We start from the raw sequence: 24003 nt of genomic DNA on the forward strand, positions 1-24003 counted from the left end.
GCGGGGACTAATCTCGTGTTTGTCAGTAGACAAGTGCCTTATACAGTAATCAGATAAGGCGAATAATCGATATTGCGAACCGTCGCCTTTGCTAGATTGACGAACTCGTTTGCAGCTACATTCATCGCCTGTTAAAAGCTTGACAAGGAAGCAGGAACATTTACAAATAATAAAATTTTACTGTTGAGCAAATTAGCATTCGAAAATTTCGAAAACTATAGTTTCTTCCTTGTTTTCAAAAATAACATCAATAGTTGATTGCCCAAGATGTTCAACGCAATATTTTTTTATTTCATTTTAAATATTTGTATTTTTCAAGCGTTTTCCTCGGCAGTGATCATGAAAAGCGTCGTCTTCTCTTGCAACATCCGAATTTTGTCGTCGTCTTTGTCCATATCCGCAATGACTCGTTGAAGAGAAGATGCATGTTTTTTGATAAGATCGTGGCAAGTTTTAAGATCGTTGAGCTTATTCGATATTTGCTTCAAGTCGGCGCCATCGCCTGGCGATGACCCGTCATCCCCTTCCGAGTCCGAGTCCGTTTGATCCTCGCTGAAGCGCGGCTGTCCCGCCCGCGCCAGCTCGAGCCCGTGGATCCAGCGCTGTCTCTCCACTTCGCTTTGCGCCTTCAAGTGCCACGAAATGTTCGAACCAGAAGTTACGGTGAAACTAGTTCGGTCTTCGAAGCTTATTTCCGCCCCAGAAACATTTATCGTCCCTTTGAAAAAATATCAGTTGACAGTTTTTCTTCAGAAAAAGAAAACTGAAATCAACAAGGATACATAGAAAATTACTGTATTTTTGCTTAATTTTCTATTTTTATTTTCATAAATTATGTCAAATAAAATATTTGGTGTAATTTCGCTTCGAATCAAAGGTTTAAATTTTAGATAAAGTGAAACGAAAAAATCGGTCAAATAACTAACCACGCGCAGGTTTTCCTTCTTTCAAAACTATCACCTCATCAGTATCTAAGTCTTAACGATTCTCCCTTGAACAATGATCCTTTCATTTTTCATCCCTTACCTCTACAAGTGTAGGACATTTCCTGCTGCGATCTGTAATAAGAGAGGTAGCCGTTTGAAAGAACAAACCACCTCCTCTGATAGCCCTTTAAATAATTGGTCCACTTGAAGAGCCATCCCTTAAGATTCGCCTCATCCGACATCTTAAAATTCGAAAATGCAAAAAAAAAACTCAATTTTCTTTGATAAATTTCTTTATTATTGCGTTTTTAAACTGGTTGAAACGAGCATAAACTGAAAAATTACGAGTTCGACGAATTTAAAAAGTGTAGTTCTGATTATAAGTGAAAAAAGAACAAGTAGAATTAGACTTGAAGAAAATAGAAATAGAGTAAACGGAAAGAATTAAATCTGTACAGTGAAATAATAGAATAAAAGAATAGGCGCACAGGGTGATATTTTTTGTTCAGTCCGATTTGCGAATTCGAATATGCGAAACTTCTTCCGTCATCTTCATATTCTAAACAAAAGTTCTCAATTTTCTGGCCGTGGCCGACGCCCTCATAGGCATTTTTTCCGAGCAAATATCGCCTTCAGCCGTTGGACAATAGCTGTAAAGCCGCCTTCCCTTTATTTGAAGAAAATAGAAACTTGAGAATGCCAAAAAATGAAATAAAATGAAGCAAGAATGAAGAAGAAGAATCATTGCTTAATTTTTAAAAAATAAGCGATGGCTATTATTTTTTATTGCAACCAAATTTTAAAAAACTGCGAAATATTTGATGGAACCTGATTTTAAATAAATATCATTTCAAACAACCTGTCTCTTCATTTCTTTACCTCGAAAATCGCATCCATCGAAGGCTGTTCGGAATAATTTGAAGAAGTGCTAGTCGAGCTAGTTTGCCGGACGAGATTGTTTTCTTCGTCTTCGTTTTTAACTTTGAGCGAGCAACTTTTTACTTCTTTGCCTTTTTTGGTCGACTTGCTCGTTTTTTGTTTTCCTGTCTGTCCATTCGTCGGTAATTGAGAAGGAAGGTCGCTAGAGCAGGAGTCGCTGACGGATTGAGATCGCTTGGGAATTTTTCTGATCAACAGAGGTTTTCCGGCGAAATGGGCGCTCTTCAAATCTGGCCCGCCAGAAATGGAGAGAATGTTGTCGCCCTTGAAATACCAACCAGTCGACGAGTAGTGAAAGATCTTTTCGTACAGAGGCCATTCGGAAGCAGGATCTATTCGCTCTGCTCCTCGGAGAACTCCGCAGTCAGATCCTGAAGAAGAAAATCAGCTTCAAATGTCCGAAAATGTCGTTAGATGCGTTTGCTCTGCAAAGACGTCCCGAGATGTATCTTTATCTTACCGAATAAATAGTCGTCGCTCTCCTGAACAATGACCTTGACTGTAAAATGGACCGCTCCAGTCTCCTGGACCCATGTTTCCCCCTTTTTGAGCGTCTTCGAATAGAGCGGCGAGACCTGCCAAAACTGGACTTTGATTGTCACTTCCGTGTTGTTGATTACGGACACTCGCCCGCCCATTTTCTCATCTAAAACGAATAGTGCGTTGAAAACAAAGACAGATGTGTTTTTGGTTTAGTGTTATTGCACCTTGAATAAAGGAACTTCAATAATTTACTGAATTATTATTGACAAACCGTCCTCACCGATATTCGCCAAAAACTGACGATTTTCAATTTGAAGCGGTTGAAACATTTGTTTTAAAAAAGGATAAATAATTGTACAAAACTCTTTGCTTCATATACAGAAGATAGGCTAGGGGGATACAGAAAAGTAGCTTGTCGTTTTTGGGAGATAAGTTGCGAGAGGGAGCCAGGAAATTTCCTGCCAATAGAAAAATTCTATAGATGAGAATCCGAATCATAGTTTTTGGCGATAAGCTGCTGAACTTTCGACAAAATCGCTGTCTAATTTCTTTGGAAGTGCCGTCATCATTCTTGGGGTTGATCGGAAACGATCTTTCGTTCGCCCAATGTGCTCGTTTTCGATTCGGATGAAATTCTAAAACGATTTTTATTTTTAAGAAGAAGAAACTATTAAAAATAATAAATTATGCTCCCTTGTGTCCTAAGATGTCTTAAGATAACTAAAAATGTCCTCGAATAACCCTGGATGCCAGCTTACCCAAACAATTCTTCTGAAAATTTCAGCAACAGACAAAATCGTGTTGGTTTCTTCTCTGTGAAGGGCGGTCATCTTTAGCGCAACCAATTTGAATGCCCAGGAGAACCGTAAAATCATGTCTTGCGCGATCGCTAAAAAGAGTTTTTGCCATTTTCTCTCTTTTTTTACCGAAATGATAGAATGGCCTTTTATAAATGATGCGGTTGCGGAGGAGGCGGCGAGAGCCGTTCTTCGACTTTTCGAGTAATCCCCAATCTTGGGTCAAATCCCACCAAAGACAATAAACGGATGAGAAGGTTTCAGCCGCAACCCAAACCAGGAAGTTGAAATGGTCTTGCTGCGAGGTTGGTAGACAAAGGAAAATTTTTGAATCGAGAATTTTTTAATTGAAAGACCTTCTTAAAATCCAAAAGACTATCGTAAAAGAAGCTACCACTTTCCTTGAGTCTGAAATTTCTCTGGGCGGCTGCTTTCAAAAGCGTGGTAGAATACTTGCCCGCGTTGACCAAATGAGGAAAGGAATCGCCGGAGTCTTGGAAACGGCGAATGCATTGTACAAATCGAATTACTGCTGGAAGGATCGAAAACAACGCGCGAATCGACGAATAGTCTCCACAATGAGCTATTACTCCTTTCCGCGGCCCTAATTAAAATAAACAATCATCAACTCACATGAAACTCCGGTAATCTTACCGAAAACAGTCCCATCAACCAGATACCAGCACATTAAAAATTCACAGTCGACGAATAAAATCACCAAAGAACAGGCTTGATCGGCAAGCCAGAATTCCATGAATCCAACAGGGCGACATCCAGGAGTAAAGACGCGGAATATTTGTCCGATAAACCAAAAACGGCTTAAAAAATAGGTTGACTTTCGACTCTATTTGAGGAGATGACCACAACTGTCTCTAGAGTCTAGATCTCTATGAATGCCTATAGATGTCTATTGATGTCAATAGATGTCATTAGAGGTTTCTTAATGATAACCTACCCAAACAATGTCTGTAGACATCTCGAATGCACATTTCAATAAGTGTACCTTTCGTGAAAAACTTGCTGCAGCGGCGAAAAAAGGAGCATCAGAATTCCGCCGTAGAGTAACAGTGGATGGAGATACGCAGGTAAAGTCGTGAAAGGGCCGGGAAGATCTGATCGCAGCAGGAAAAATATCGTCGCGGAGAAGAGGCATAAAAGAAGAGACCCTACTTCTGCCAGTTCTCGGAATCCAAACTGAAGGGAATAAAGTGAAGGTTTCTAAGGGTAGTAAATTTACCTTGTTCTCGCCAGTTCGGAACATATCCTGCCACGGAATTTCGCACTTTTCCCAGACATACACATTTGCCGCAATGCCAAAGAAAAATACAGTTAGCAGCTAGTAGTAAAATGATTTTTTAGTCAAGACGAAATGTCGTTTTTACCAGAATCGGGCGAAGTAGCCGCATAACAAGAATCGGATCATGATCTGGATGGCCAAGTTCTTTGTCGAGGACGAATAAAGCGCCGAAAATGGCGAGTGAGACCCAGAGAAAATAATGAATTCGGGAGATCGAGCGCAAATCGCGGTGGACACCACGACGGAAACTTAAAATTTTGGTGTCTTGGGCATTCTCTTTGTGGCGTTAGCGGTTACCTATATTCAAGGAGCAGGAAAATTACGAGATATTGAAGTAGAATGGGTATGAGCGTGTTTTTGGCATCTAGGCTAGCTGAACCGGAGTGGAGCTGGTCAGCTACTGCGGAATCGCTCATCTTCTGAATGACAAGCGAACTCTCTTCCTCCAGTCCCATGCGAAACTCTGGTCATAATGCCAGCATCACTGAAAACACCAAGAAATACAAAAGAATGGACAAGAATCGGATTAACGATTGTATTTTCAAGCTAAGAGGGAATTATGGAATTGTGAAGAACAATAGTCAAACAGAATTAATCGGGTTTATCTGTAGTACAGCTCGAATCAGACTTAGTAAAATCAAAGAAAGTACTGTTATAGTTACTGAAGCTTATTTATAAATAGGTACAAAAGGAGTTAGAATTGGAACTGTAGCGCAGTATTTTTGATAGTCGGGCTTTTCAATCGGATTTAATTTTCTGTTCTAGGCTAGAATTTCTCACATAAATAAAATCAGTGAAATCCATTCCTGGTGGCCCCATCGTTTCTCGCCACTTTTCTCGAGCAACGGAATGCCGGATACGTATCGCAGGAGCAAGTAAATGAACGCCAATGAAAAGCCGGATAAATACTCCATTCCGCTGGTGAAAGAGCCAGCTGCTGAAATAAAAAGACCGCTCCAAAGCATCAATTCTCCGAAGTAATTTGGATGCCGCGAAAGACTCCAAAGCCCACTTTTGATAAATTTCCCATCGTTCGCTTCGTCTTCTTGAAACACGCTTTTCTGATGATCTGCTAGAACTTCAATGAAGAATCCAACGCCCCAAATTGTCCAGCCAAAATACGAGGAGAAGCCGATCTCGGGCGAGGAAGTCCGATTGAGGAGGAACGTCGGGAGCGACATGAAAAACACCCAAAGAATTTGAAGAAAAAAGGGGATCAGGAACAAAAGGGGTTTGTCGTCGTACTTTTTCATTCTAGAGTCGCCGCGTTTCAGCGCCCGGCTGAAGAGGAAGATTCCGAGGCGGAGGGCCCAGACGATTATCAGAAGACTCTAAATTGAAAATGTGAAAAGAAATAGACATTTCTTAAAAAAAAAACAGGAAATTCGCTCTTTACCTGAACTTTTTGAAGAAGCTGTCTCTCGGAATGATACAAAGAAACTGCGGTGCAAAGTAGATAAGAAACAGAGCCAACGAGATCGTAGTTTTTGTGTGTTTTTGCGGCGGCTGAAATGCACCAACCGACAAAGTTAATCGATACGTCCAGGAGAAAGAGTCGCAGCAAAATCTCCATTTTGATTATTTCCTTTTCTTATTGAATCCAAATTATTCAGTTTCTGAAGAAACGCAATCAAGATTTCTTTGCTTTTTTAATTGCATTGAACGGTAATTAATCGCTAGTTAGCATAATTGCACAGAATAATATTTTTTAAGGATCAGCAGCAGATTTGACGGTCAGTTGATAGCTCACAGACTTGTAGTCTCCGCGTAAAGTTGTTTCTTTCAGCGCTAGAATTGTCTTTTCAATCTCGGAAAAGTCTTCTATCACTCCACAAGCGCATTGACCCAAGGATTTCGCACTAAAATCGGTTAAAAAGATACTGACGTAATGGCTCGTTTTTTTTTACTCATAAATGCCAGTAGCGACGGCAAGAGCCGCGAAATCATTGTCATGCGCGCATTTTACATCTTTGGGCGTATCTCCTATGATCAGAAATTGGGATTCATCCAGCTCGCCAAATTCTGTACGTAGTTTTTTCAACGCTTTTGCTACGATTGTCGCTCTTTTTTCTGGTTTTCGAAGGTTTTCGAGGGGTTTCATGATTTTTACGGTGTTCTCTTTAAACCAGTTCCTGTCCATATCATCAGACCCGAATCCGCCGCGAAGAACTCCATTTTCATCTTTGAAAACTTCGACATTCACTCCCGCGTTTGTCAGCTTTACTTCTGCCGTTTCAATCATATTTCCTAAAATCAACCACTGCCAACCCTTTGTTGTGTCGATTCTTCACCTGTCAGCAGCGCTAGAATGAAATCCCCTTCCTTGCTGCATCTCTCCAGCAATTCATTAACATTTGGCAGTATTTTCCACCGCCACCAATTTTCTCTGATTCCATCATGGATCAATTCTCGGTAAACTTTCATGATTTTCTCAATTTCTTCCGCGCTGTCGTTGTACTCGATCCCGTTTGCGTTGAGGAGATTCTTCCAGATAAGACGATCCGTGCTTCCGGAATAGACGACGCCTTTCTTGTCGATTGGAACATTGTAAGTTTTAGACATAAGTTGCTGGTGCACATCTCCGGCGGTTGTGTTCTTGATTTGATGGTTCTCTACTTTTTCTCAAAAGGGGGAACTGTAAATTCTAGTTAGGATAGCGTTTTAGATTCTACGGACATCTGCAGACAATAAAAATATCTGAACCCTGATCATTGGCAGATTTAGACATCAACAAACATCTATAGTCACCTGCAGACATCTACAGACATCCGAAAACATCAACGAATTGTTTGACGACATTTTTGGGCAATTTAGGATAACTTAAGAAATCTGGGGACATAAAAAGACATCTCTTTGTATTATAGCTAAAATAGAACCGAACATAGACAGTGGTTGTAAGAGTTCCATCGATATCGAAAAGCAATACCCGTTTTTTCATTCTCAAAAAGTTATTATTGCTTCAATATTCTATTTTTTTTTTCTCTAGTCTCAGAACTTTTTCATAGATAAAACAACCGATAACGATTATAAACAGCAAACCCTTATTTCCAATTGGTAAAACTAGAATTGACCCTCGGGCCATAACGCCTTGACTTCTTCAGTACTAAAGAATGCAGCATACAATTCACACGAAACAGTTATTTTTTTTTTGGTAAAACGTATCTTTATTTTGTACGCAGTTATTTTTTGTTTCGCAACAGAAAGGGTTGCCAGAACGGTTTTTTTTCGAAAAAAGAGGGAAGGGAATATTCTGATTTCCGGAATAAATTTGATGTAGTAGTAGTTCTAGTAACGGTAGTTGGGACTTGATGCTACTATTTATTCATTGTTGTATCTTGTATACTGTTTATTCAGTACTATTCAGATGAGTTTCAGTTTCGATGCTTCGACTGATCATCGAAAAGAAAGGGGGATAGAGATGTTTAGTTTTTTTTTTGATGTTTTTCGGAAACGGGAAAAGAGAATTTTGAATTTTACATAGAAGACAAATAGAAGAAAGAAGTCAATAGCAAAAACAGATTTGGACCGTTTTGGAATGGACGTTTTTTGCTATAAAAAGATTTTTTTATAATTGCTCACACAAAATACAACAGAGTCACTCTTAAAGTAGTCGTTTTTAGGCAAAGATAAGTTGATAAAATTAGAAGAAGAAACAGCTGTTTATCACAGAAGCACCCCTTCAAGATTTAAACAGTAGGTTTAACCATACTGTATTGCCAAAAATGTGTTTTAGAAATGAACTTGGAACTGTCAGGAGGCAAACACAAAATTAAGTTATTAAAAAACATCTTTGGAGTCAGAAAAAAAATGTAAGAAAACGAAATAAGTTTAGTTAGTCATCATGTGCTACAGTTATAAAGTTTACTTTTACAGCAGTAGTGTTTTTTCGAAGTATCATTTTTTAGAAAAAATTTTTGTTTTTATAGTTTTGAATTTGAACTGAATTCAGCCGAAATTTTGAATAAGTGCCGCTTCTTTAGAATTCACGATGTTTTGCGCTTTCGAAAATCGTGAGAATTCAAGCGCGTACAAGCGTTTTCGTAGTTTTACTCGAAAATGAATATTTCGCTGATGAAAAAAAGTTATTCCGTGAAAATTAAGTTGGGGAGATTTTTGAAAAATCTCAAAAAGGCACGGAAACGTTGGAAAAAGAGCGCAAATGCGGGTGTCGAAAAAACAATGTTCATGCACTTTGAAAGAAAAAAAAATATTTACAAAAGTAGTATTGCCACAATCAGCTGTAACATGAGAAAAGTGCTAAGTTGATAACGCAGATATTTTAGATCGGGAGCAAGGAAAAAGGGGGAAAACGATGGGCACACGCACACAATGAGAATGAGTCACCAGGAGCGCTACAGGTTCTTGAGGGACAGAGCAGTTTAGTTTTTTTTTAGTTTTGTTGTTTGAAAAATGCTGGTATCGCACGAAATTGTTGCATTTTGGACTTTGAATTGAACTTTTAAGAAATGACAAGATAAAAAATGGGATAAAGAAAAGGTACTTTGATCCAGCTTTTAAGTTTTACTCGGTTGGTTCGCTGTTACTTTCCGCGTTTTCTAGATTCTCCTGAACGATTTCTTCCTGCACCACTTCTTCGTGAACGGGAGGATCGTCTACGGGAACATTTTCGGAAGATTCCAAGGCTGAATCCACAGGGGCGCTGTCTTCGATTCCTGCCTCTGTGCCAAGGGTGTGTTCGGAGTCGATGCCGTTGAGTTCCTCATTCGGCATCAAACTCTCGCTTTCCGTCGTCGCCGGGGTAGGAGCAGTAGCCGCTGCTGTTGCTGCGGGAGGCGTTGCTTGGCGCTGAACAATTCTAGTAGTCGCTGCCGGGTGCGGCTGAATCGTTCGCTGGGGCGCTGGCTGGGCTTGGACAACTTGTTTCAACCCGCCCGAGGTCATGATCAATTGCGTGCCCGCTTGTTGCTGAACACCAGCTTGCACAATCTTAGAAATAGGGTTAGTCGTCGTTGATTTTAGTCCTTCAAAAGTTACCTGTTGCATGATTTGACCACCTTGCTGCACAAGCTGCACGGGCGTGCCTTGGTTTCCCTGAAGGGCAAAGATTTGCTGCCTCCCGTCAGGCATCTGGGCGACTACCAGCTGCTGGCCTGCCATCGACGCTGGAATTTGAATTTGTTGGACTTGGGGTCTTTGCTTTGGCGGCTCCCGCTGGACCATCATTTGTTGAGCTCCTCCTCCTCCGTTGTCTTGAACCAGAAGCAGCTGAAAAGGAAATTAGGGGAGGGTTTTCGAGAAAGGAAAAAACCTGTTGTCCATTTGCCGTTCTGAGAATTTGAGGCTGGGGCGCGGCTGGTTTTTGCTGATAAACGACTTGTTGGGTCGGTTGTGGCTGCACGGGCTGTGGAGATGAGCTGATAGCAGCTGGAGGAGTTTCGTCCTTGTATCTCTTCGAAAGAGGCTCTCCATCAAATTTGCCCTGAAAATGATGATTCCGGCTCTCCTCCTTGTTTTTTCTTACCTTGCTTCGCTTTCTCCAGGCCTGTTCAATGAGCTTTGATTCGCAACCTTGGTCGATTCTCCAAAAGCTCCCTTTTCCAGGCTCTTCTTGGCCTCTCGGCACTTTTATAAAGTATCGATTGAGACTGAGATTGTGGCGGATTGAGTTTTGCCATCCTTTGTCGCAGTTTTTGTAGTAGGGGTAGAATTTCGTGATGTACTGGTAAATTCCCGCTAGGGTTAGTTGATGCTCTTCAGCAGAAGAAATCGCCTGAGTATTTTATTGAAAATCCCTTTGTTTGTGTCTGACTGTACCTGAATAATAAGCTGTGCATAGGAATAGGGAGGCTTTGATTCGGAATTTTCATTTTCTGACGGGTATTTTTTTCTAAATTTTGCGCCGCTATTTTCGTCGTTTATCGATGAGTCTTCATTCGCGACAATATTGTCCAAAGCATCGTGGGACTCTTCTTTTTGGCCGGCGAATCCGGACGGGCTTTCGGGCACTTCCTGTTTTGTCAGCGCAAGTTGCTTCTGTTGGCTCTCGCCACTTCGATTCAGAAGCGATTTGAAACGGATTTGAATTTTCGTGGAAGGAAAGCGCACCAGGCAACTGAAAGGAAGGGATTTATTGCTTAGGCCGAAAATACGCGGGCGGTGTTCATGATTGCTGAGCTTCGCTGAATACCATCATCGGAATTCTTCATAAATCCCACTCCAGGGAAATTCTAGCAACCAAAATATTGACCCTCTATTTTTAAGGCCTTTTAAGTTCTTAATCGCTGGAAAAAGAATAAAGTCGAAAGTTGTTACAGACTCAAGTAAGCAACTAGAAGCGAATCTGTATGATTTCGCCACCAATAAATAGATCCGATGCATAAGCATTTTTAGGTATTTTTTGAGATCTTGTCCGACCAGAACGATGACGCTGCCCCGGGGAATGCATGGAAAGAATTGTTTTCCTCCCCGTTCTGAGCTGGTTTGATAATCAGAATAAATCAAAAGCTCAAAAAGCAAGGGTGGAGAAAAACAATTCCTCCCCGAGCATCACCTTCCCCGCGGCCGCGCCAGCATACTGGTCGGACAAGTCCTCCAAAAATAAATATGTTCATCGGATCTATTTATCGCGGATAATTGGAATTCGCCTCGAGCTTTCTTACTCGAGTGCAGAATAAACCTCGATTCTGTTCTTTATTTAGCCTCTGATAAGGAGAAAAGGATTTAAAAATAGAACTTGTTGTAGTTTGGCCCTGGGCATGCTTAAATGTAGCCAATCCTTTGGGAGTAAACTAACTTCAAACTCTTTACAAGTGTGATGGAATGTACCTTTCTTTGAGCTCGATCGGCTGGCCATCGGGTAACGTCGTTTTGTGGAAAATGCCATCGACAAAGATTCCATTCTTCCCGTTACAGACCAAATTGAAAGTTCCCTTCTCGCGATCGCGTAAAAACTAAAACAAAAAACATCACAAATCACGTACGCAAGAATCACAAGGACGTGACGTCACTTCTTTTGCCTTGCCCTCGGGCGCGTGCGTGTGCCCAGAAGAAAAACAAATCGATCATTCATTGCTCGAAAAATTCAAAAATCAACAAGGTATTTTTGACCTTCAAAAGACCCAGAACTAAAAATAAAAAAGGGTCGTCAAAATAAGCGCGAATTTCGGGCTTTATTTTCTCCTTGGCAACGAATGGAAATTGGCAAATATTTTCAAAAATCAAGGATATTCGTATCAATAGGAATGAAAATTGACAATTGCTTCTGTTTCAATATTAGCTGTTTCTGAAGTGCAAATAAACAAAAGAAAACTTCATGGAAAAAACGTTCTCGCTCAACAGTGATTTCAAGCGTTTCTTCAACTGCCTCGCGGGAGAATGCAGAATTGTCCGAAAAGGGCCTACCTCGATGTGTTTTCTGCTGACTAAGTTGGAGCTGGCGATGGGCATGTTTGAGTTTTGGCCCCTGCCGACTGAGAAGCGCTCGCTCTTGACTTCAAAGTTGCCCACGCCGTCGCATTCTAGCTCTGCCAAGACTGGAATCAGCGTTCTCTTCAGATTCGATGCCTTGCTCATCGCGCTGCGCTCGACTGTCATCTACAGTAACTTCTTACTGGAATTTCAAGTTTGTTTTCTAGCGAGGGGATGAGCACTCAAAACACCTCGTTTCGACCCTCTTTCGCGCTATAATTAAAGTACCATCCCCAACCTAAACTCCTCTCTTCGCTACACTCTCTGTCTTCGCCCTGAAATCGAGCTTCGCTCCGTCTCGCTTCGCTATAATCTCCATTGCATTTTTGCTTCTTTCTTTCTTCGTTTGTTTTCACCTCTAGAATAGAAAAGTCGCTCAACGGGCTGCCGCTCTGGGCGCTGATTGCTTGGTAATCCCAAGTTTGGGTTAGGTTTTGATTTTAGGAAATTTGGTTTGGTCTTGGATGAGTGTGAATGTGCTGATGGCCGAGATGGCGGAGAGAGACCAGGTTTTGTTTTGAAAGAGCGCCAATCGATCACGCTGATTGGCCGAGCGAGCACTACGCAATTCAACTTTAGCCAGCCGATTGGACAGCGCCTCCCACCTAACAATAAGCTGACGGGCAAGGACGTGCGCAAATTCACAACGAAAACACGAAACGACCAAAAGACTCACTTTTTCAATCTCGAGGACAGAAAATGAGTAGGCGGGAAGAATAGGAGTCATTGAGTTCATCCGCTGATTGAAGAATTTTCAGACAAACCGAGAAACAGTAATGAAGATAGGCGGATTGGTGGGAAAAAAGTGGAATTAATTTGATCATGGACTGGTCCCAGATTCATAAATTGTGTGTGTTGTTGCTAGACTGGCTGATTTATAATGGTAAGGGTCGAATTATGAGGTCATTCTTGTGCAAACCTCGGGTGAGAATGCATTTTTCAAGCTGGAACGTGATGAAGGTCGTTCTTAATACTTTTTAATTTAGTATCTCATGACTAAAATTGAATTTTATGATTTTCTGTTGGTTATAATTTTGATTAGTAATTTATTCATCCATTTAGATTACTCTCACGAAGCCGAAAAACTGCTGAAATATTTGGATGAAATCTCCAGTGGGGTCTTTGTTCCTGAAAATGAAACCCTTTCCCGTCGAGTAGAAAATCTCAGGAGCAAGAATTCCTCTTCAAGAGTTGAGTCATCGGAAGAGCCATTTCTCAACTTCCTCGTTTCGATGGGCCCAAGTCCGACGGATGGGAACCTGTTTCTCGGCGAATTCGTCCCGATTCTAGAGGCCCTTTGCAAGTCAACTGCGAACAAGGGTTAGCGTTGTTTTGGCTTCATTTGCGGTGTAAGCAGCTTTTTGATAGTTGGTGTTTTGATTTTTATGAAAACTCGGGCAAACAAAGACTTACAACAGCACTTGTCAATATGCAACGATTGATAGTCCGTAGTTCGGCAAGTCATGTGATTTTCGATTCTGACAAATAATGTTTTTCGAGTCCCATGATGTCAAAAATTCGAATTCTACCTCAGTTTAAATCACTGTTTGCTTGCCTTATCCATGAATTCCATGAATTCGGGAAGTTGATTTCTCCCTTATTGTGGCAACAAATCAACAAATTCGCAAACAAACTAAAAGTTCTAAATTTGAACTTTCCATCTCTGTCTACCACTAGCTGACAAACTGCTTCAGAACTCGGAGAAGAAGCCGTCGCAAGATCATCGGCAAAAGAAGCGACGAATCTCTTATTGGCAAAAGTGAAAGGCTTCAGCTTCGAAAACTCGAGTCCTCTGGCTGCGCCTAACTTTCAAAAACTCATCAAGAGGCTCAAGTCGCGACAATTCAGGCCAATTAAAGATCAGAAGAATCCAGACTCGGGGGATGAAACGTTCGCATCCTCCGACTCAATTTTTCAATCGGAAGAATCAGAAGAGTTTAATTTCTCAAGCATCAGGTGCGTTTCCTTAGCTTTTCAAGATCACTTGAAATTTCTAGTCCGAAAAACTTGTCGCCTGGAATTGAACCAACGAAAAGAACGGCTGTTACTTATAACAACACGCAGCCATTTGACACAGAAGATGCCGTAGATCAAGCCACGAGCTCATGTGGTGAGCAACTTCAAAATAGCACAAGCAGCACGAGAAGAGTTTCTCCAGTTTCGCGACTGCTGACGCCACCCGGAAATGCCAAGCGCAGAAAGTCTGCGTCGCCTAAGTCCCCGTATAAACCCGTCTGCTGATCATCGAAATAACTGTTGACACTTCCGCATCTTTAATTAGCCAGTTAGCTCTAGTTTTATTTATTTATTGACGCTCAAATGCTCGTTCAACCGAATTCTTGCATCAGTAATCTACGTAGAAAACCTTAGTCAGGAATTAAAAGAGAATTTTCTAAAAAAAAAGCCGCGTGGCGATGCTGCAAAGCGGCTTCGCAACTAAGACCGCCTCAATCTTATTTTTAGATTCTTTCAAGGTAGCTTCGCGGCTTCATTTAGGAAAGCACGGCTTTTCATAAAAGCTCTTAAAAATTCTGACTCGTGTTTTCTACACAGTTCAACCCACCCCAGTCATATCACTACCAGTTTAGCGTCTTCCTTTTTTTCAACTTACTTATTCACCAAACACTTCAATAATATGCTCAAATGCTGCTTTGAAACAACTAAAAATTTGATTCAAATTTATTCAATGTAGAACTCTGAAATGCAGTAAAACAGTTGTGTAGCTAATCACGAGCGAAAGTAGAGAGTGCAGAAAACGTATCATGAAGAAGTAACTTTACATTATTTTTTATCGGGGTTATTTGCGCAGAAAGACAAGTTGAACAATTTTCGATTTTGAAGTGTGAAGCATAGGAAGGAAGAGCAGAGTTTTTTGGGATTGTGATGGTTCGTTGTTGTTTGAGTCTGAGGTATAGATGTGATGGAAGAGTTTCTCGAGCGGGAGGACATTAGTCGAATGTTAGATGGAGGGTCTGGGGCACTAGAAAAAAGTGTGTCATGGTAACGTTCTTGTCTGTATTTACTGAAACTCCCTCTTCCTGCTGTTGACTCGCTAACAGACAAGTTATGTAACGGACTTTTACGCTTTCCCTAATAGTGAAATAGCGATAATCGAAAGATCCTTGTTTTAGCAAAGACGAGTTATATAAGAATTTGTCCTACCTGGGACAAAGGACAAGAATATACCTGAATGTCAAGGAAAAACTTTACCTTTTTGCATTGACCATTGATTACGCAACCAGTAACTTCAGCACTACTACCCTTGGTATATCTTTTGTTGTAGCGCATCTTGCAGAAGGTTTCTAAGTCGAGAGCTAAAAAAATGAACGGTTTCTTGGTTTTGTTGATAATTTTCCTTACTTTTTCTTTGTGCTCTCTGGGCGAGACGGCAAACTAAGCGGTGTTCGAAATCATCAAAATACTCGCTGCTGATGGGGACGAGCTGTTTTCGCCCGCCCCAAGTGCGGATGAACTTGAGAACTTCGCCGTTGGATATGCTCATGCACGAGCAAATCTCCTTTTCCTCGCCGTACTGATCAACTCTTTCGCTGGGGTTGATCAAGAGAGTCCTTGTTACTCTGAGAAGCTGCGTAGGATCATGTTAGTGGTTCCCCATTCCTGGAGTGACATTCTTGAGGGAGGTAGTAACCTGTATCGCTGCACTTGGGCCAGTTCCCATCGCAAGAAACAATGTTCTGGTGATATGCGTCCATCCATTTTCGAAACGCCTAATAAAAATCACATTGCCAGTCATGTGTTTCAATAACTTACGATTCCACAAGGATTCTGGTAGAAATCCGGGTTGTTCGGATAGTGAACCGAGCAAGGATTACTGTGGAAGCGAGCCAATACAGTATTTAGCAGTAGAAGTGGTGGAAAAATCTTCATTCTTTCTTTTTCTTCTTTATTTTATGAGCTCTGTTCGAGTGCTGGAGTTTATAAAATGTCGTGCTCGTCGATATCGGGCGATCAATTTCAATTGTGTTTTGAAAAAATGTCTAAAAAAGTATTAAGTAATGTCTGGACGAGTTGAAGCGTACTCCTTCCGCTCATGTGACTCGAGAGAGAGAGCATAGGTCGCCAAAGCTTAAGAAAAAAAGGGTACTGACCTTGGTTGTTGCTGAAAATGAAAATATTGCTCTTTTCACGCGCTTCCAGCGAGATGTGCCACTGCCTCTGGGCCCAATCCTTTCTTATATAGCCCTAGCTGTGAGATTCTGCAGTTTCGAGACGACAGACAATGCAACTAACACCGATAGCTTGATCGCTTCCCACCAAGTTCTTCTTTTAGGAAAGGCGTGAATAGGAATTTTCCTTTTTTGCTCTTCTTCGACTTCAACTGATGATTATTTTGACTGGCTCAGTTTTCGCAGACTTTCTTTAGTGAAATTAGCAAAATAGAGTTCTTTCTCTTTCTTCCAAATTCCAAGAAAAAATTCCGAGTCTGTTACTTGGTGGAGACTTTTCTTTTTGATGTGTGTGTTCGTTTTCTGCTGCGCTCTGCTCAAATTCGTGGAGACAAATTTGGGAATTGGCGATAATCTCTGAATGCTGGAATTATTTACTCTTTGAATGTCCTGTAATGTGCAAACAAGTTCGACTTCTCTGCGATTCTCGTTCCAAAAACATAAAAATAGGCAATTACAGTGACATTCCGTAACAGTAAAAAATCTTTGAAAAAGTGAAAAAATTCTGGAGATGCGGGGGATTGAACCCCGGGCCTTTCACATGCAAAGCGAACGCTCTACCACTGAGCTACATCCCCGTTGGGGCATGCTCTACCAGAGTGAATTATGAATGTCTCCAAAAAATGAAGTTTTTTGACCGATCGTAGCAGTGTTTTCTCTCGAGTGCGCCTTTTGTGTCCCCCGCACTCCCCTTAGGCTCTTTTCCAGCCAATGAGATTGGAGGTACTGCTAACCGAAAAACTGGAACACGCGATTCAACACCGGCGATCAGAGATTCTCGGCCTTCCGGAAAATTAGCGCGCGCGCAAGTTAGTTCTGATAAGGCAAGAAGCCCGCTTGATAACACGCTGAGTTGATACCATTTGGAGATAAGAGGAGTGACTTGCAACGCGCGTGACATCAACTGGATTGACCTTGGCCGACAGTAATTGTCCTAGGATTTACGCTTCGTCGTGACGTGTTGAGAAGAGAGTCATCAATTTCAGCTTCAAGAATTCAAGTGGGATGCTTTTTCCTTTCCTAATGAAGTATTATTTCGATGCCATAACGGAGCAGTTGTTGGTGGAAACAGAAAATTAATTGCGAATCGGATTTATTTATTTATCAAAGAAACTTTCGCTCAAATCCATTTGCCGTCCATATTTAGCAGATTTGAGCATCATCCCCTTTTTTGCATAAATTAAAATTCATTCTGTCAATTAGTAGAAAAACTGCCTTTTGCGAAACAATATGCTCTCATTGAACTACAGTCAAGAATAAGGTGTATCAATAAATATTTATTTACAGAGACTGGGAGCGAGGAATTTGAATTTAAAAATATACAGTTTTTTTAGATAATTTTAAACATTGGTCGTTGCCATCGGTTTTCTCGACGTTCCAAGAATGGGTCGGTTGGTCATGAGACTGCCGCGGAAGGAATTTCGGGTGGTGAGAATGCTTGGCTGGCCGAGCTTCATTTCTCGAAGATCCATTCTTGGTGGTGGAGGAGGTTTATGAAGAACTTTGATTGAGGAAGAACGGGAGGAAGCAGTGGCAGGCTTGTGGAAGGATTTCTTGAGTCGGTTTTCGAGGTCGGAGGAGCTCATCGATCTGTTGAGAGAAAGAGAGTCTTCTGAGTGGTAGCCACTTCCGGCGCTGGTCCTCGAGGAAATGGTCGAAGTGGGCGAGACGGTTGGGCTGCAATCGGGCGATTTGAAAGCGGAAGTGTACTCGCCCGAAAGCGAGTGGATTACGTCGCCGAAACTGCCGGACAGGGAGGCGAGATAATAACCGCAGGAAAAGGGTGATTTGATTTCCGGTGCGCGTTTCGAAATGACTCCGTAAGGACCGAACTTGCGCTTTTCCGTCGTTCGGATGAGAAGGCCGCAGACGTGGTTTTGCCCGATCGCCATGTAGACCGTGATCGAGAGGATCTTCTCGTTGTCTATGAGCGCCAAATCGTGGGTTTTTACTTCGGTGATGTTGGAGGCGCGGCCATACGTGATGGAGGTGCCGTTGAGGTAGCTAAACACGGTGATTAGGTGGGTGAATCATCAAATCGTGAAAAAATGGGGGCGTCAAATATTTAGCGACTGGAGTCACTACTTTGGTATGTGAAAAGTCCAAATGGGCATGAGTAGCAAAAAGGTGCGAAAAGATTTTATTTCTGTCCAAAAATGGGTTAATTTTAACCGGAAATGTCAAAAAATCATGCTCCATTTTGAAATTTGAAATCTTCAGATACCAATTTTTGTTTTCCAAAAATTACAATAAAGGCTTCTCGTTTGATTTCTTACCTTGGAGTGATGCTACCAAGAGCGGTGTATTTTCCCTGCAATTTGCCGATGGTGAATTTTAACCCGGTGATGCAGCCATTGTCGGTTGTTCCTTGAAAAGTATTCTTGACCGACATCGTTGTTTTCTATTCTTTTGTGATCTCTACTTTCAACTGTATTTCTCGATAAAAATAGTAGTCGTGGATTTTTTTGTTTTCGCAAGAATTGATAATGATTAAATTTTCCCTGGGCAGGAGTCTTTTTGAAAGAAAAAAATGCGACGCGGCGCTGGTGGCGCACGAGGGCCACGCCAAGTTCGCAGATGATTTTTTTCATCGCGATTGGCGACACTGTAAAAATGTGATTAGTTTTACGAAAGATGGATCTTGATTGGGACGATTAATGGCAGCTGCAAGCTGCGAGAAGGGTTGCAGGATGGGGCAGAAGGCCTTAGATAACATACCCCCCCCTAAATTTCCGCGCAATTCGTGGTATTTCGCCCAAGTTTACGTTTCCTAACTTTTCCAAAACCCCCGAAATTTACGCTTCCTCGCGTTTCCCCGCGTTTCCAAATTTCTTCTCCTAACTTTTCCGCGTGTGCCCAAATTTACTCGCGACCCGCTGAAATGCGCGTCAACGCTTATGATTTCATTAATAGCGCCCAATTAAACCAAGGGATTTCAGTCTTTTTTAGGTACTCGAGGCGCCAAAATTGGAATTTTTTCGTGGCTTGGACACATAAAAATCGTACAATTCGAGTAACTTAAAATATTGAGGTCTGGATTTTGCTCCGCAGAAGTCGTTTTCATCTATCGCACTAGCATAACGTTCTATCAAATATTTATAAACTTCACTGTAACAATAAACAATAATTTTATCAAAGATAACATAAGATAGGGCTGCCCTATGAGGGAATCTGGCTTTTTATAAAAGATCATCCTTTCTTTGCCTGGAGCGAGCAAAACAAGACTTTTGCGCACTCAGAAAGTTAACCGACGAAGCCAATCAGCGCCGCGAGCGTAAATTTGGGCGCACGCAGAAAAGTTAAGCGGCGTAAATTTTGGGGTTTTTGAACAAATCAGGAAGAGTAAATTACGGAAAATGTACCGAGGAATGCGCGAAAACTTGGGGGTGGGGTATGTTATTCAGATAAGCAGGTAGTGATATGCAAAAAAGTGCAGAAAGAATCTGATCTTTTGACAGTGCTTGAATTTATTCTGAAAAAATCGTTGACAGTAGGGATTTTTTCTTTTAAAGTCGATCAAAATAAAGGAATTTCAATGTCGAGGAGTCAATTTGAAAAGAAATGATCTTTCACTTACCGGATGATTGAAATAATAAAGCCGGATACCGCAGATACTCAAGAGGTAACAATTTTACGTTTAACAATCCAGGTGAGTGTACTTTGTCATGACAACATTTCCCTTTTTATGTCCTTCACGAATTCGCTCCTGGAATTTTAGGGGCGCGTTGGCCTTAGTATTTACTCATTTTCCCCTGAACAAAAAAGTCAGCAGAATTGTTTGAAAGCTAATTTACGATCATGTCCTCGTTTGAGCTCGGGTGTCTTTGAAGACTTATTGTCCATCGTTAAAATTATCCGGCTTATCTCAGTCCGTAAAGAATGATTATAGTTATCCCTGTTTTTTTTTCGCTTGCTCGCTGCATTTTTTTCTTTCAGGGCGGATCTTTGCGGCGGTAGTTGAAAGTTACAATTTATCTCAGATTTAGCGGTTGTTGCGGGTTCCGCAGGTTTTTATCTTGCTGGATCACGTGGACGAAATTTGTGAATAGCAAATAAGATTATCCGAAGCTAGTTTCGTAGTTTCGATCGTGTTTTTTCGATGTTTGACAAGTTGGAATGCAAGATTATTTTTTACATATATGCACATGGATTTACTAGCGTGTTCAGGAAGTAAAAACAACGATTTTGTAAATGAGTTCATTCTTAACCTACTACTGACGCCTGGTTTTGGAAAAGAGCCTTATTTGGGCCTTCCACCAATCAGAAGCCAGCATTATTTTTCGAGGGAGGCGATTTTCTGGCAGTTAGATTTTCTGGCAGTTAGACTTTCTGGCAAAGGCGATTTTCTGGCAATGCCAGAAAATCTAATATGCCAGAAAGTCTAACTGCCAGAAAATCGCCTCTTTTGATTTCACATCTATAGTTAATGATCCTGGAAGATAAAAAAACGGAGAGAAGAAGAGCTCGGAATTCATCTTCTGATTCTTCTGAGAAATAGTCAGGCGCGCGTGGGCGGCGCGCTCCTCCCTTATTCGCCGCGCTGTGCTCGCCTGAATTTAGTTGATAAATCAACGGTTTTTTTCAAGCGGAAATGATGAAGATCAGAGAAGAATTAACTGCCAGAGGAATTAGAGAAGAATTAACTGCCTATAAAATTTTGCCCAATTCGCTTAAAACTTATGAACTGTGTTTCCGCTTTGTTTCGCCTCCAAACTTCAACCTTTCGTATTTAATGTATGATGCGTTTTCTTCTCTCTTTCGATGCACAAACCGTTGATAAGTTAAATGTTTCTATTTTTTTTCAATTTTTGACATTAAAGCTTTACGAGTTGCGAAACTAAAATACTGTCTATCATTTTTAAATTTTAATTCAGAATTTCAATTTCAGAAAGGACTCAGTGTTGAAAATTGACCATATAAAATAACAACGGGGAGAATATTGAACCCGTTATAATTGTGGGCCTCCAGAAGAATTTACCCGTTATAATTGTGCCCTTTCTTTAATTTAACATGATTTTGAACTCCTCGAAAGATATTGAAGAACTTCCTGCCAGTATTCTTCTCGCAGACAACAAAGAAAGCTTCCGAATTCTAGGAACTCGATGAATCAACAAAACGACGTGCTCGATTCCATCTTTAGGAGCTCCAACGAAGAAGAAAAATATATAGGAAAGGAGTTTCGAATTTTCTTTTGCAATCAATTTTTTCACTTATTGGTTTATTTTTCAGCGGCTTCAATTAACTGAGACGTTACAAATTTACCGGTGCAAATGCGTCAAATACAGTGCTGTGATTGGCTGAATTAGGGACACGTAGTCCTTTGAAAAATGAAAAATCGCCATAAATCCGAAATTTTTTGAGATCTCGAAAATCTGAGATGATACTGGCATAGAGCTTGAGATTCTCCGTCGATACGTATAAAGATGTCTTGGGCTACAATGTAACCCTTAGGCGCTAGAGCAACAGCAAGTTTGCCCCGGTAATTTTGTAACGGCTCTGACCTATGGAAATCGTCCGTAACGAATGTAACGAGTTTGATGAAAATGTAAGGAGCTTTTTTTTATAGAACATCAGAAGTCTTCTTCGTCGGAAGTGGCGAGTACTTCTTTTAATTGGCGCATCAAATCGTCATCGTCTTTTTATTATTTATCAAGTTATTCTAATTAAATACAATTAAATAAGAAACCATTATATACGTGTAAACAATCCTGGGATATCTGCTTTTCTCATTTCTTCGCGTTTTCGCAATTTCGCATTTTCCGCCTTCATTTTTTCCAGCTCTTCCCGTAACTCTGCGATCAACTCTTCATTTTGTTCTTTTTTTCTTTGAATGGTTTGACGCCGTTTATTTGCTATATCAGCATAGTAGCCCTAAATATTCTGCTATTTTCTTAAAGAAACATACAAGCATTACCTTAGGATCATTTTCTCTTTTTTTTCGATTTCTTTCTTTAAGAATTTTCTTTTCTTTCGCAATTTGGGCTGCCAAACGCACTTCGGCTTCAGTTTTCTTCTTTTTCTTTTTTGGTGGGGAATCATGCTCGCAATAGGTTGATTTTTTCGCATTCCGCTTCACTTTTGCGCACAAACTACGCGTATTTTGCGAAGATTCGGGGCGCTCATCTAGAATAATTAACATTCTGCTTGATAAAACTAAACTTACGATCCGATTCAGAATCTGACAATGAAAGATCCCGCGTTTTGCGCTGTTTTGCGGATTTTGCGCTGCGAATATACTTCCGTGGCTGCTTGGGTTCAGATAGAACCAGCTTTTCGGGACTAGTTCTGTCATCAAAATTCCGGTAAGAATCAGATGTTGGACGAGAACGATTAGCTTGTCCGGCTTCGTCATTTTCTTAAATGAAAGTCATTTATTTTTTAAATATGGACAGTTACCTTGCTCCGATTCTGAAGACGAAGGACGATTTGGAAACTGTTTTCTGATCGTTTCATCTATCTCATCGGTTTTATCCAGAAGTCGTTCCCAATGTATTGGAGATGGCGATTTTTCAACTAGAAATATTAAATTTTTGATATTTACATTTTTGATATATTACAGTTTTCAGGCTCACGATCCTCATTGTCCGACGGTAAAGAGTCCACTGGAGGTGGGTCGAACTCATGGATAACAGCTGGCACATCGACTTCATCATTGCTCGTCTCCTCATCGACTCTTCTTTCCACTCTTTGAACTGGCTGAGCGATTGGCGCCGCAACTCTTCTCAAATCGAATTCTCCTCCTTGCTGAGCGAAAGGATCTGGGTCAACTTGCTCACCAGCTGTTTCTTGCTCATCGCGAACTGGGGACATCACAGGCATTGCTTCTTGAAACTGGTATGACTAAATAATTTTTATTTTTGTATAAAAAATAGTAACTATACGTCAGCTGTTGATTCTTTAATCAAATTTTGAAATACAGCAGTTTCTGGTTGCGTGGCGTTGTTGATAAAATGTCGGAGTTTCTGAGTAGATTTCAATGACTCGGCCTTTGATCTGGCCCTCATCAAGCCGAAGCCGACAGAAACAATTGCTTCTTCGATTGAGCCATTTTCTGCGCATTTTTGTCAAATCTTGCTAGCTGCTCGTAGCGTACAACCGCAACTAAGGCGCACAATCTGTCATTTTTAGTACTTTGCTGGCTGTTGCTCTCAAGCTTAGCAATTTCCGTACTGAAGCTTTCACTTTTAAAGCCATTAGCAATGGAGATGACCGTAGATAGCTCTGTCGCATTGTTGATTCCTTGATCCACCAGGGATGAGTTCTAAACATTTAATTTTAGTTGGAATCGCATCTTCACGAATTCGATGTTTTTACAAGATTTCCCATCGAAAAAAGGTAACTTACCATGATTTCAAGACTGTTATTAGTCAAGAATTTTGAACCATTCCTCGCTCCTATCGATAATGCAAGGGCCCATGAACTAGGAGGGAATTTAGCATCGTCATTCAAGTACGTCGTAGAAAGATATCTGTAGAACTCATTAATCTCGTCTTTGATTAGTGGTGTAGACAGTTCATCAAGTGTTCGACGCAAAAGCTGCATAAATGTGTCGTAGAATGTAGGTTCGGTCAAGTGAATGAATGGGATCGCATGGATGAGTGCTTGGAGTATCTTTCCATTTTTCTCCCAGAGTGCCAACAGTCCATGACTTTGTAAATATCTTCTAACACTCTGTAACCAATGAAAGTAGCACCCAACCATGCGTAGATTCTTCTCCGGCCATGTTTCGCGAATCGAATTTCTGAGCCCAGGTTCGAAATCGGACGAGACAGTTGTAAATTCAGAATCAGGACAAAGTTTCTTTTTGTAGATCAATTTACAGTTTTTCAGGAAAATCGGCTGCTCTGCTATTCAAAACTACCGAACGGCCGATTGTGGTCCTCATCAACGTTATTACACACGACAAATTCGCTGCCGAACCAAGTAAGTTCAAAATTTTCAATATT

General features: G+C 41.0%; 9 protein-coding genes, 1 non-coding gene and 1 pseudogene across 13 annotated transcripts; 1 reads left to right on the forward strand and 10 right to left on the reverse strand.

Moving 5' to 3' along the window:
- Positions 1–38: 38 nt before the first annotated feature.
- On the reverse strand, positions 39–1192 carry LOC145701893 (oxysterol-binding protein 2 pseudogene; annotated as a pseudogene). The gene is made up of 3 exons (XR_014134287.1): positions 1027–1192; positions 326–718; positions 39–127 (listed from the first exon to the last, which is right to left on the reverse strand). The product of XR_014134287.1 is annotated as an oxysterol-binding protein 2 pseudogene (transcript).
- A 15-nt stretch (positions 1193–1207) lies between these two features.
- On the reverse strand, positions 1208–2633 carry LOC145704163 (uncharacterized). Its single transcript, XM_081781602.1, has 3 exons — positions 2326–2633; positions 1806–2236; positions 1208–1485 (listed from the first exon to the last, which is right to left on the reverse strand). The coding sequence occupies exons 1-3, from the start codon at positions 2501–2503 to the stop codon at positions 1432–1434; spliced, it is 663 nt and encodes a 220-aa protein (XP_081637728.1). The 5' UTR covers positions 2504–2633; the 3' UTR covers positions 1208–1431.
- A 19-nt stretch (positions 2634–2652) lies between these two features.
- On the reverse strand, positions 2653–4946 carry LOC145704158 (solute carrier family 53 member 1-like). Its single transcript, XM_081781596.1, has 9 exons — positions 4740–4946; positions 4528–4690; positions 4383–4481; positions 4149–4339; positions 3800–3963; positions 3543–3749; positions 3275–3439; positions 3107–3237; positions 2653–2983 (listed from the first exon to the last, which is right to left on the reverse strand). The coding sequence occupies exons 1-9, from the start codon at positions 4895–4897 to the stop codon at positions 2843–2845; spliced, it is 1419 nt and encodes a 472-aa protein (XP_081637722.1). The 5' UTR covers positions 4898–4946; the 3' UTR covers positions 2653–2842.
- Positions 4947–4957: 11 nt separating this feature from the next.
- On the reverse strand, positions 4958–6079 carry LOC145704162 (uncharacterized). Its single transcript, XM_081781601.1, has 2 exons — positions 5839–6079; positions 4958–5773 (listed from the first exon to the last, which is right to left on the reverse strand). The coding sequence occupies exons 1-2, from the start codon at positions 6013–6015 to the stop codon at positions 5219–5221; spliced, it is 732 nt and encodes a 243-aa protein (XP_081637727.1). The 5' UTR covers positions 6016–6079; the 3' UTR covers positions 4958–5218.
- An 11-nt stretch (positions 6080–6090) lies between these two features.
- LOC145704161 (uncharacterized) lies at positions 6091–7453 on the reverse strand. Its single transcript, XM_081781600.1, has 5 exons — positions 7324–7453; positions 6734–7037; positions 6575–6689; positions 6350–6505; positions 6091–6301 (listed from the first exon to the last, which is right to left on the reverse strand). Exons 1-5 carry the CDS (start codon positions 7378–7380, stop codon positions 6151–6153), a joined length of 783 nt encoding a protein of 260 aa, XP_081637726.1. The 5' UTR covers positions 7381–7453; the 3' UTR covers positions 6091–6150.
- Positions 7454–7571: 118 nt separating this feature from the next.
- LOC145704157 (uncharacterized) lies at positions 7572–12361 on the reverse strand. Its single transcript, XM_081781595.1, has 8 exons — positions 12109–12361; positions 11805–12033; positions 11229–11353; positions 10218–10515; positions 9925–10173; positions 9712–9882; positions 9438–9668; positions 7572–9389 (listed from the first exon to the last, which is right to left on the reverse strand). The coding sequence occupies exons 2-8, from the start codon at positions 11994–11996 to the stop codon at positions 8964–8966; spliced, it is 1692 nt and encodes a 563-aa protein (XP_081637721.1). The 5' UTR covers positions 11997–12033; positions 12109–12361; the 3' UTR covers positions 7572–8963.
- A 139-nt stretch (positions 12362–12500) lies between these two features.
- Positions 12501–14537, forward strand: LOC145704160 (uncharacterized). The gene is made up of 4 exons (XM_081781599.1): positions 12501–12753; positions 12933–13190; positions 13565–13826; positions 13868–14537. Exons 1-4 carry the CDS (start codon positions 12693–12695, stop codon positions 14109–14111), a joined length of 825 nt encoding a protein of 274 aa, XP_081637725.1. The 5' UTR covers positions 12501–12692; the 3' UTR covers positions 14112–14537.
- On the reverse strand, positions 14538–16416 carry LOC145704164 (uncharacterized). 3 transcript variants are annotated; one of them, XM_081781603.1, is made up of 7 exons: positions 15980–16416; positions 15642–15868; positions 15489–15598; positions 15231–15418; positions 15081–15184; positions 14894–14960; positions 14538–14850 (listed from the first exon to the last, which is right to left on the reverse strand). In XM_081781603.1, the coding sequence occupies exons 2-7, from the start codon at positions 15756–15758 to the stop codon at positions 14819–14821; spliced, it is 618 nt and encodes a 205-aa protein (XP_081637729.1). In that variant the 5' UTR covers positions 15759–15868; positions 15980–16416; the 3' UTR covers positions 14538–14818. The 3 variants fall into 3 exon arrangements, with proteins under 3 accessions (XP_081637729.1, XP_081637730.1, XP_081637731.1); XM_081781604.1 differs by having other exon boundaries at positions 15231–15412; positions 15980–16414; XM_081781605.1 differs by lacking the exon at positions 14894–14960 and having other exon boundaries at positions 15980–16401.
- A 147-nt stretch (positions 16417–16563) lies between these two features.
- Positions 16564–16635, reverse strand: TRNAA-UGC (transfer RNA alanine (anticodon UGC)). The gene has a single exon. It is a non-coding gene; the product is annotated as a tRNA-Ala (tRNA).
- A 679-nt stretch (positions 16636–17314) lies between these two features.
- On the reverse strand, positions 17315–18536 carry LOC145703345 (uncharacterized). Its single transcript, XM_081780695.1, has 2 exons — positions 18334–18536; positions 17315–18061 (listed from the first exon to the last, which is right to left on the reverse strand). The coding sequence occupies exons 1-2, from the start codon at positions 18447–18449 to the stop codon at positions 17398–17400; spliced, it is 780 nt and encodes a 259-aa protein (XP_081636821.1). The 5' UTR covers positions 18450–18536; the 3' UTR covers positions 17315–17397.
- A 3447-nt stretch (positions 18537–21983) lies between these two features.
- LOC145703770 (uncharacterized) lies at positions 21984–23065 on the reverse strand. The gene is made up of 4 exons (XM_081781157.1): positions 22939–23065; positions 22615–22897; positions 22454–22570; positions 21984–22412 (listed from the first exon to the last, which is right to left on the reverse strand). The coding sequence occupies exons 1-4, from the start codon at positions 23059–23061 to the stop codon at positions 22177–22179; spliced, it is 759 nt and encodes a 252-aa protein (XP_081637283.1). The 5' UTR covers positions 23062–23065; the 3' UTR covers positions 21984–22176.
- Positions 23066–24003: the final 938 nt, after the last annotated feature.

Source organism: Oikopleura dioica, chromosome PAR, assembly GCF_907165135.1.
Source record: "Oikopleura dioica chromosome PAR, OKI2018_I68_1.0, whole genome shotgun sequence".
Classification (NCBI taxonomy): Eukaryota; Metazoa; Chordata; class Appendicularia; order Copelata; family Oikopleuridae; genus Oikopleura; species Oikopleura dioica.

Coding starts and splice junctions, on each gene's coding strand:
- LOC145704157 (XM_081781595.1), bottom strand. CDS start 11,996: ATGACAGTCGAGCGCAGCGCGATGAGCAAGGCATCGAATCTGAAGAGA. Junction 10,174..10,217: donor ATGCACAGCTTATTATTCAG/GTACAGTCAGAC, acceptor TAAAATACTCAG/GCGATTTCTTCTGCTGAAGA. Junction 9,669..9,711: donor GAACGGCAAATGGACAACAG/GTTTTTTCCTTT, acceptor TTTCCTTTTCAG/CTGCTTCTGGTTCAAGACAA.
- LOC145704160 (XM_081781599.1), top strand. CDS start 12,693: ATGGACTGGTCCCAGATTCATAAATTGTGTGTGTTGTTGCTAGACTGG. Junction 12,754..12,932: donor AGACTGGCTGATTTATAATG/GTAAGGGTCGAA, acceptor TCATCCATTTAG/ATTACTCTCACGAAGCCGAA. Junction 13,827..13,867: donor TTTAATTTCTCAAGCATCAG/GTGCGTTTCCTT, acceptor TGAAATTTCTAG/TCCGAAAAACTTGTCGCCTG.
- LOC145704161 (XM_081781600.1), bottom strand. CDS start 7,380: ATGAAAAAACGGGTATTGCTTTTCGATATCGATGGAACTCTTACAACC. Junction 6,506..6,574: donor GGGTCTGATGATATGGACAG/GAACTGGTTTAA, acceptor ACCAGAAAAAAG/AGCGACAATCGTAGCAAAAG. Junction 6,302..6,349: donor GTCGCTACTGGCATTTATGA/GTAAAAAAAAAC, acceptor AACCGATTTTAG/TGCGAAATCCTTGGGTCAAT.
- LOC145704158 (XM_081781596.1), bottom strand. CDS start 4,897: ATGGGACTGGAGGAAGAGAGTTCGCTTGTCATTCAGAAGATGAGCGAT. Junction 4,691..4,739: donor TTCCTGCTCCTTGAATATAG/GTAACCGCTAAC, acceptor CAAAATTTTAAG/TTTCCGTCGTGGTGTCCACC. Junction 3,238..3,274: donor AAGGCCATTCTATCATTTCG/GTAAAAAAAGAG, acceptor AACTCTTTTTAG/CGATCGCGCAAGACATGATT.
- LOC145704163 (XM_081781602.1), bottom strand. CDS start 2,503: ATGGGCGGGCGAGTGTCCGTAATCAACAACACGGAAGTGACAATCAAA. Junction 2,237..2,325: donor GAGCGACGACTATTTATTCG/GTAAGATAAAGA, acceptor TTTCTTCTTCAG/GATCTGACTGCGGAGTTCTC. Junction 1,486..1,805: donor CGATGGATGCGATTTTCGAG/GTAAAGAAATGA, acceptor ACTTTTGTTTAG/AATATGAAGATGACGGAAGA.
- LOC145704164 (XM_081781603.1), bottom strand. CDS start 15,758: ATGAAGATTTTTCCACCACTTCTACTGCTAAATACTGTATTGGCTCGC. Junction 15,185..15,230: donor CCAGAGAGCACAAAGAAAAA/GTAAGGAAAATT, acceptor TCATTTTTTTAG/CTCTCGACTTAGAAACCTTC. Junction 14,851..14,893: donor AGCAGGAAGAGGGAGTTTCA/GTAAATACAGAC, acceptor ACTTTTTTCTAG/TGCCCCAGACCCTCCATCTA.
- LOC145703770 (XM_081781157.1), bottom strand. CDS start 23,061: ATGAGGGCCAGATCAAAGGCCGAGTCATTGAAATCTACTCAGAAACTC. Junction 22,898..22,938: donor TTAAAGAATCAACAGCTGAC/GTATAGTTACTA, acceptor AAAATTATTTAG/TCATACCAGTTTCAAGAAGC. Junction 22,571..22,614: donor GGATCGTGAGCCTGAAAACT/GTAATATATCAA, acceptor TAATATTTCTAG/TTGAAAAATCGCCATCTCCA.
- LOC145704162 (XM_081781601.1), bottom strand. CDS start 6,015: ATGGAGATTTTGCTGCGACTCTTTCTCCTGGACGTATCGATTAACTTT. Junction 5,774..5,838: donor AGCTTCTTCAAAAAGTTCAG/GTAAAGAGCGAA, acceptor TTTTCAATTTAG/AGTCTTCTGATAATCGTCTG.
- LOC145703345 (XM_081780695.1), bottom strand. CDS start 18,449: ATGTCGGTCAAGAATACTTTTCAAGGAACAACCGACAATGGCTGCATC. Junction 18,062..18,333: donor CTTGGTAGCATCACTCCAAG/GTAAGAAATCAA, acceptor CACCGTGTTTAG/CTACCTCAACGGCACCTCCA.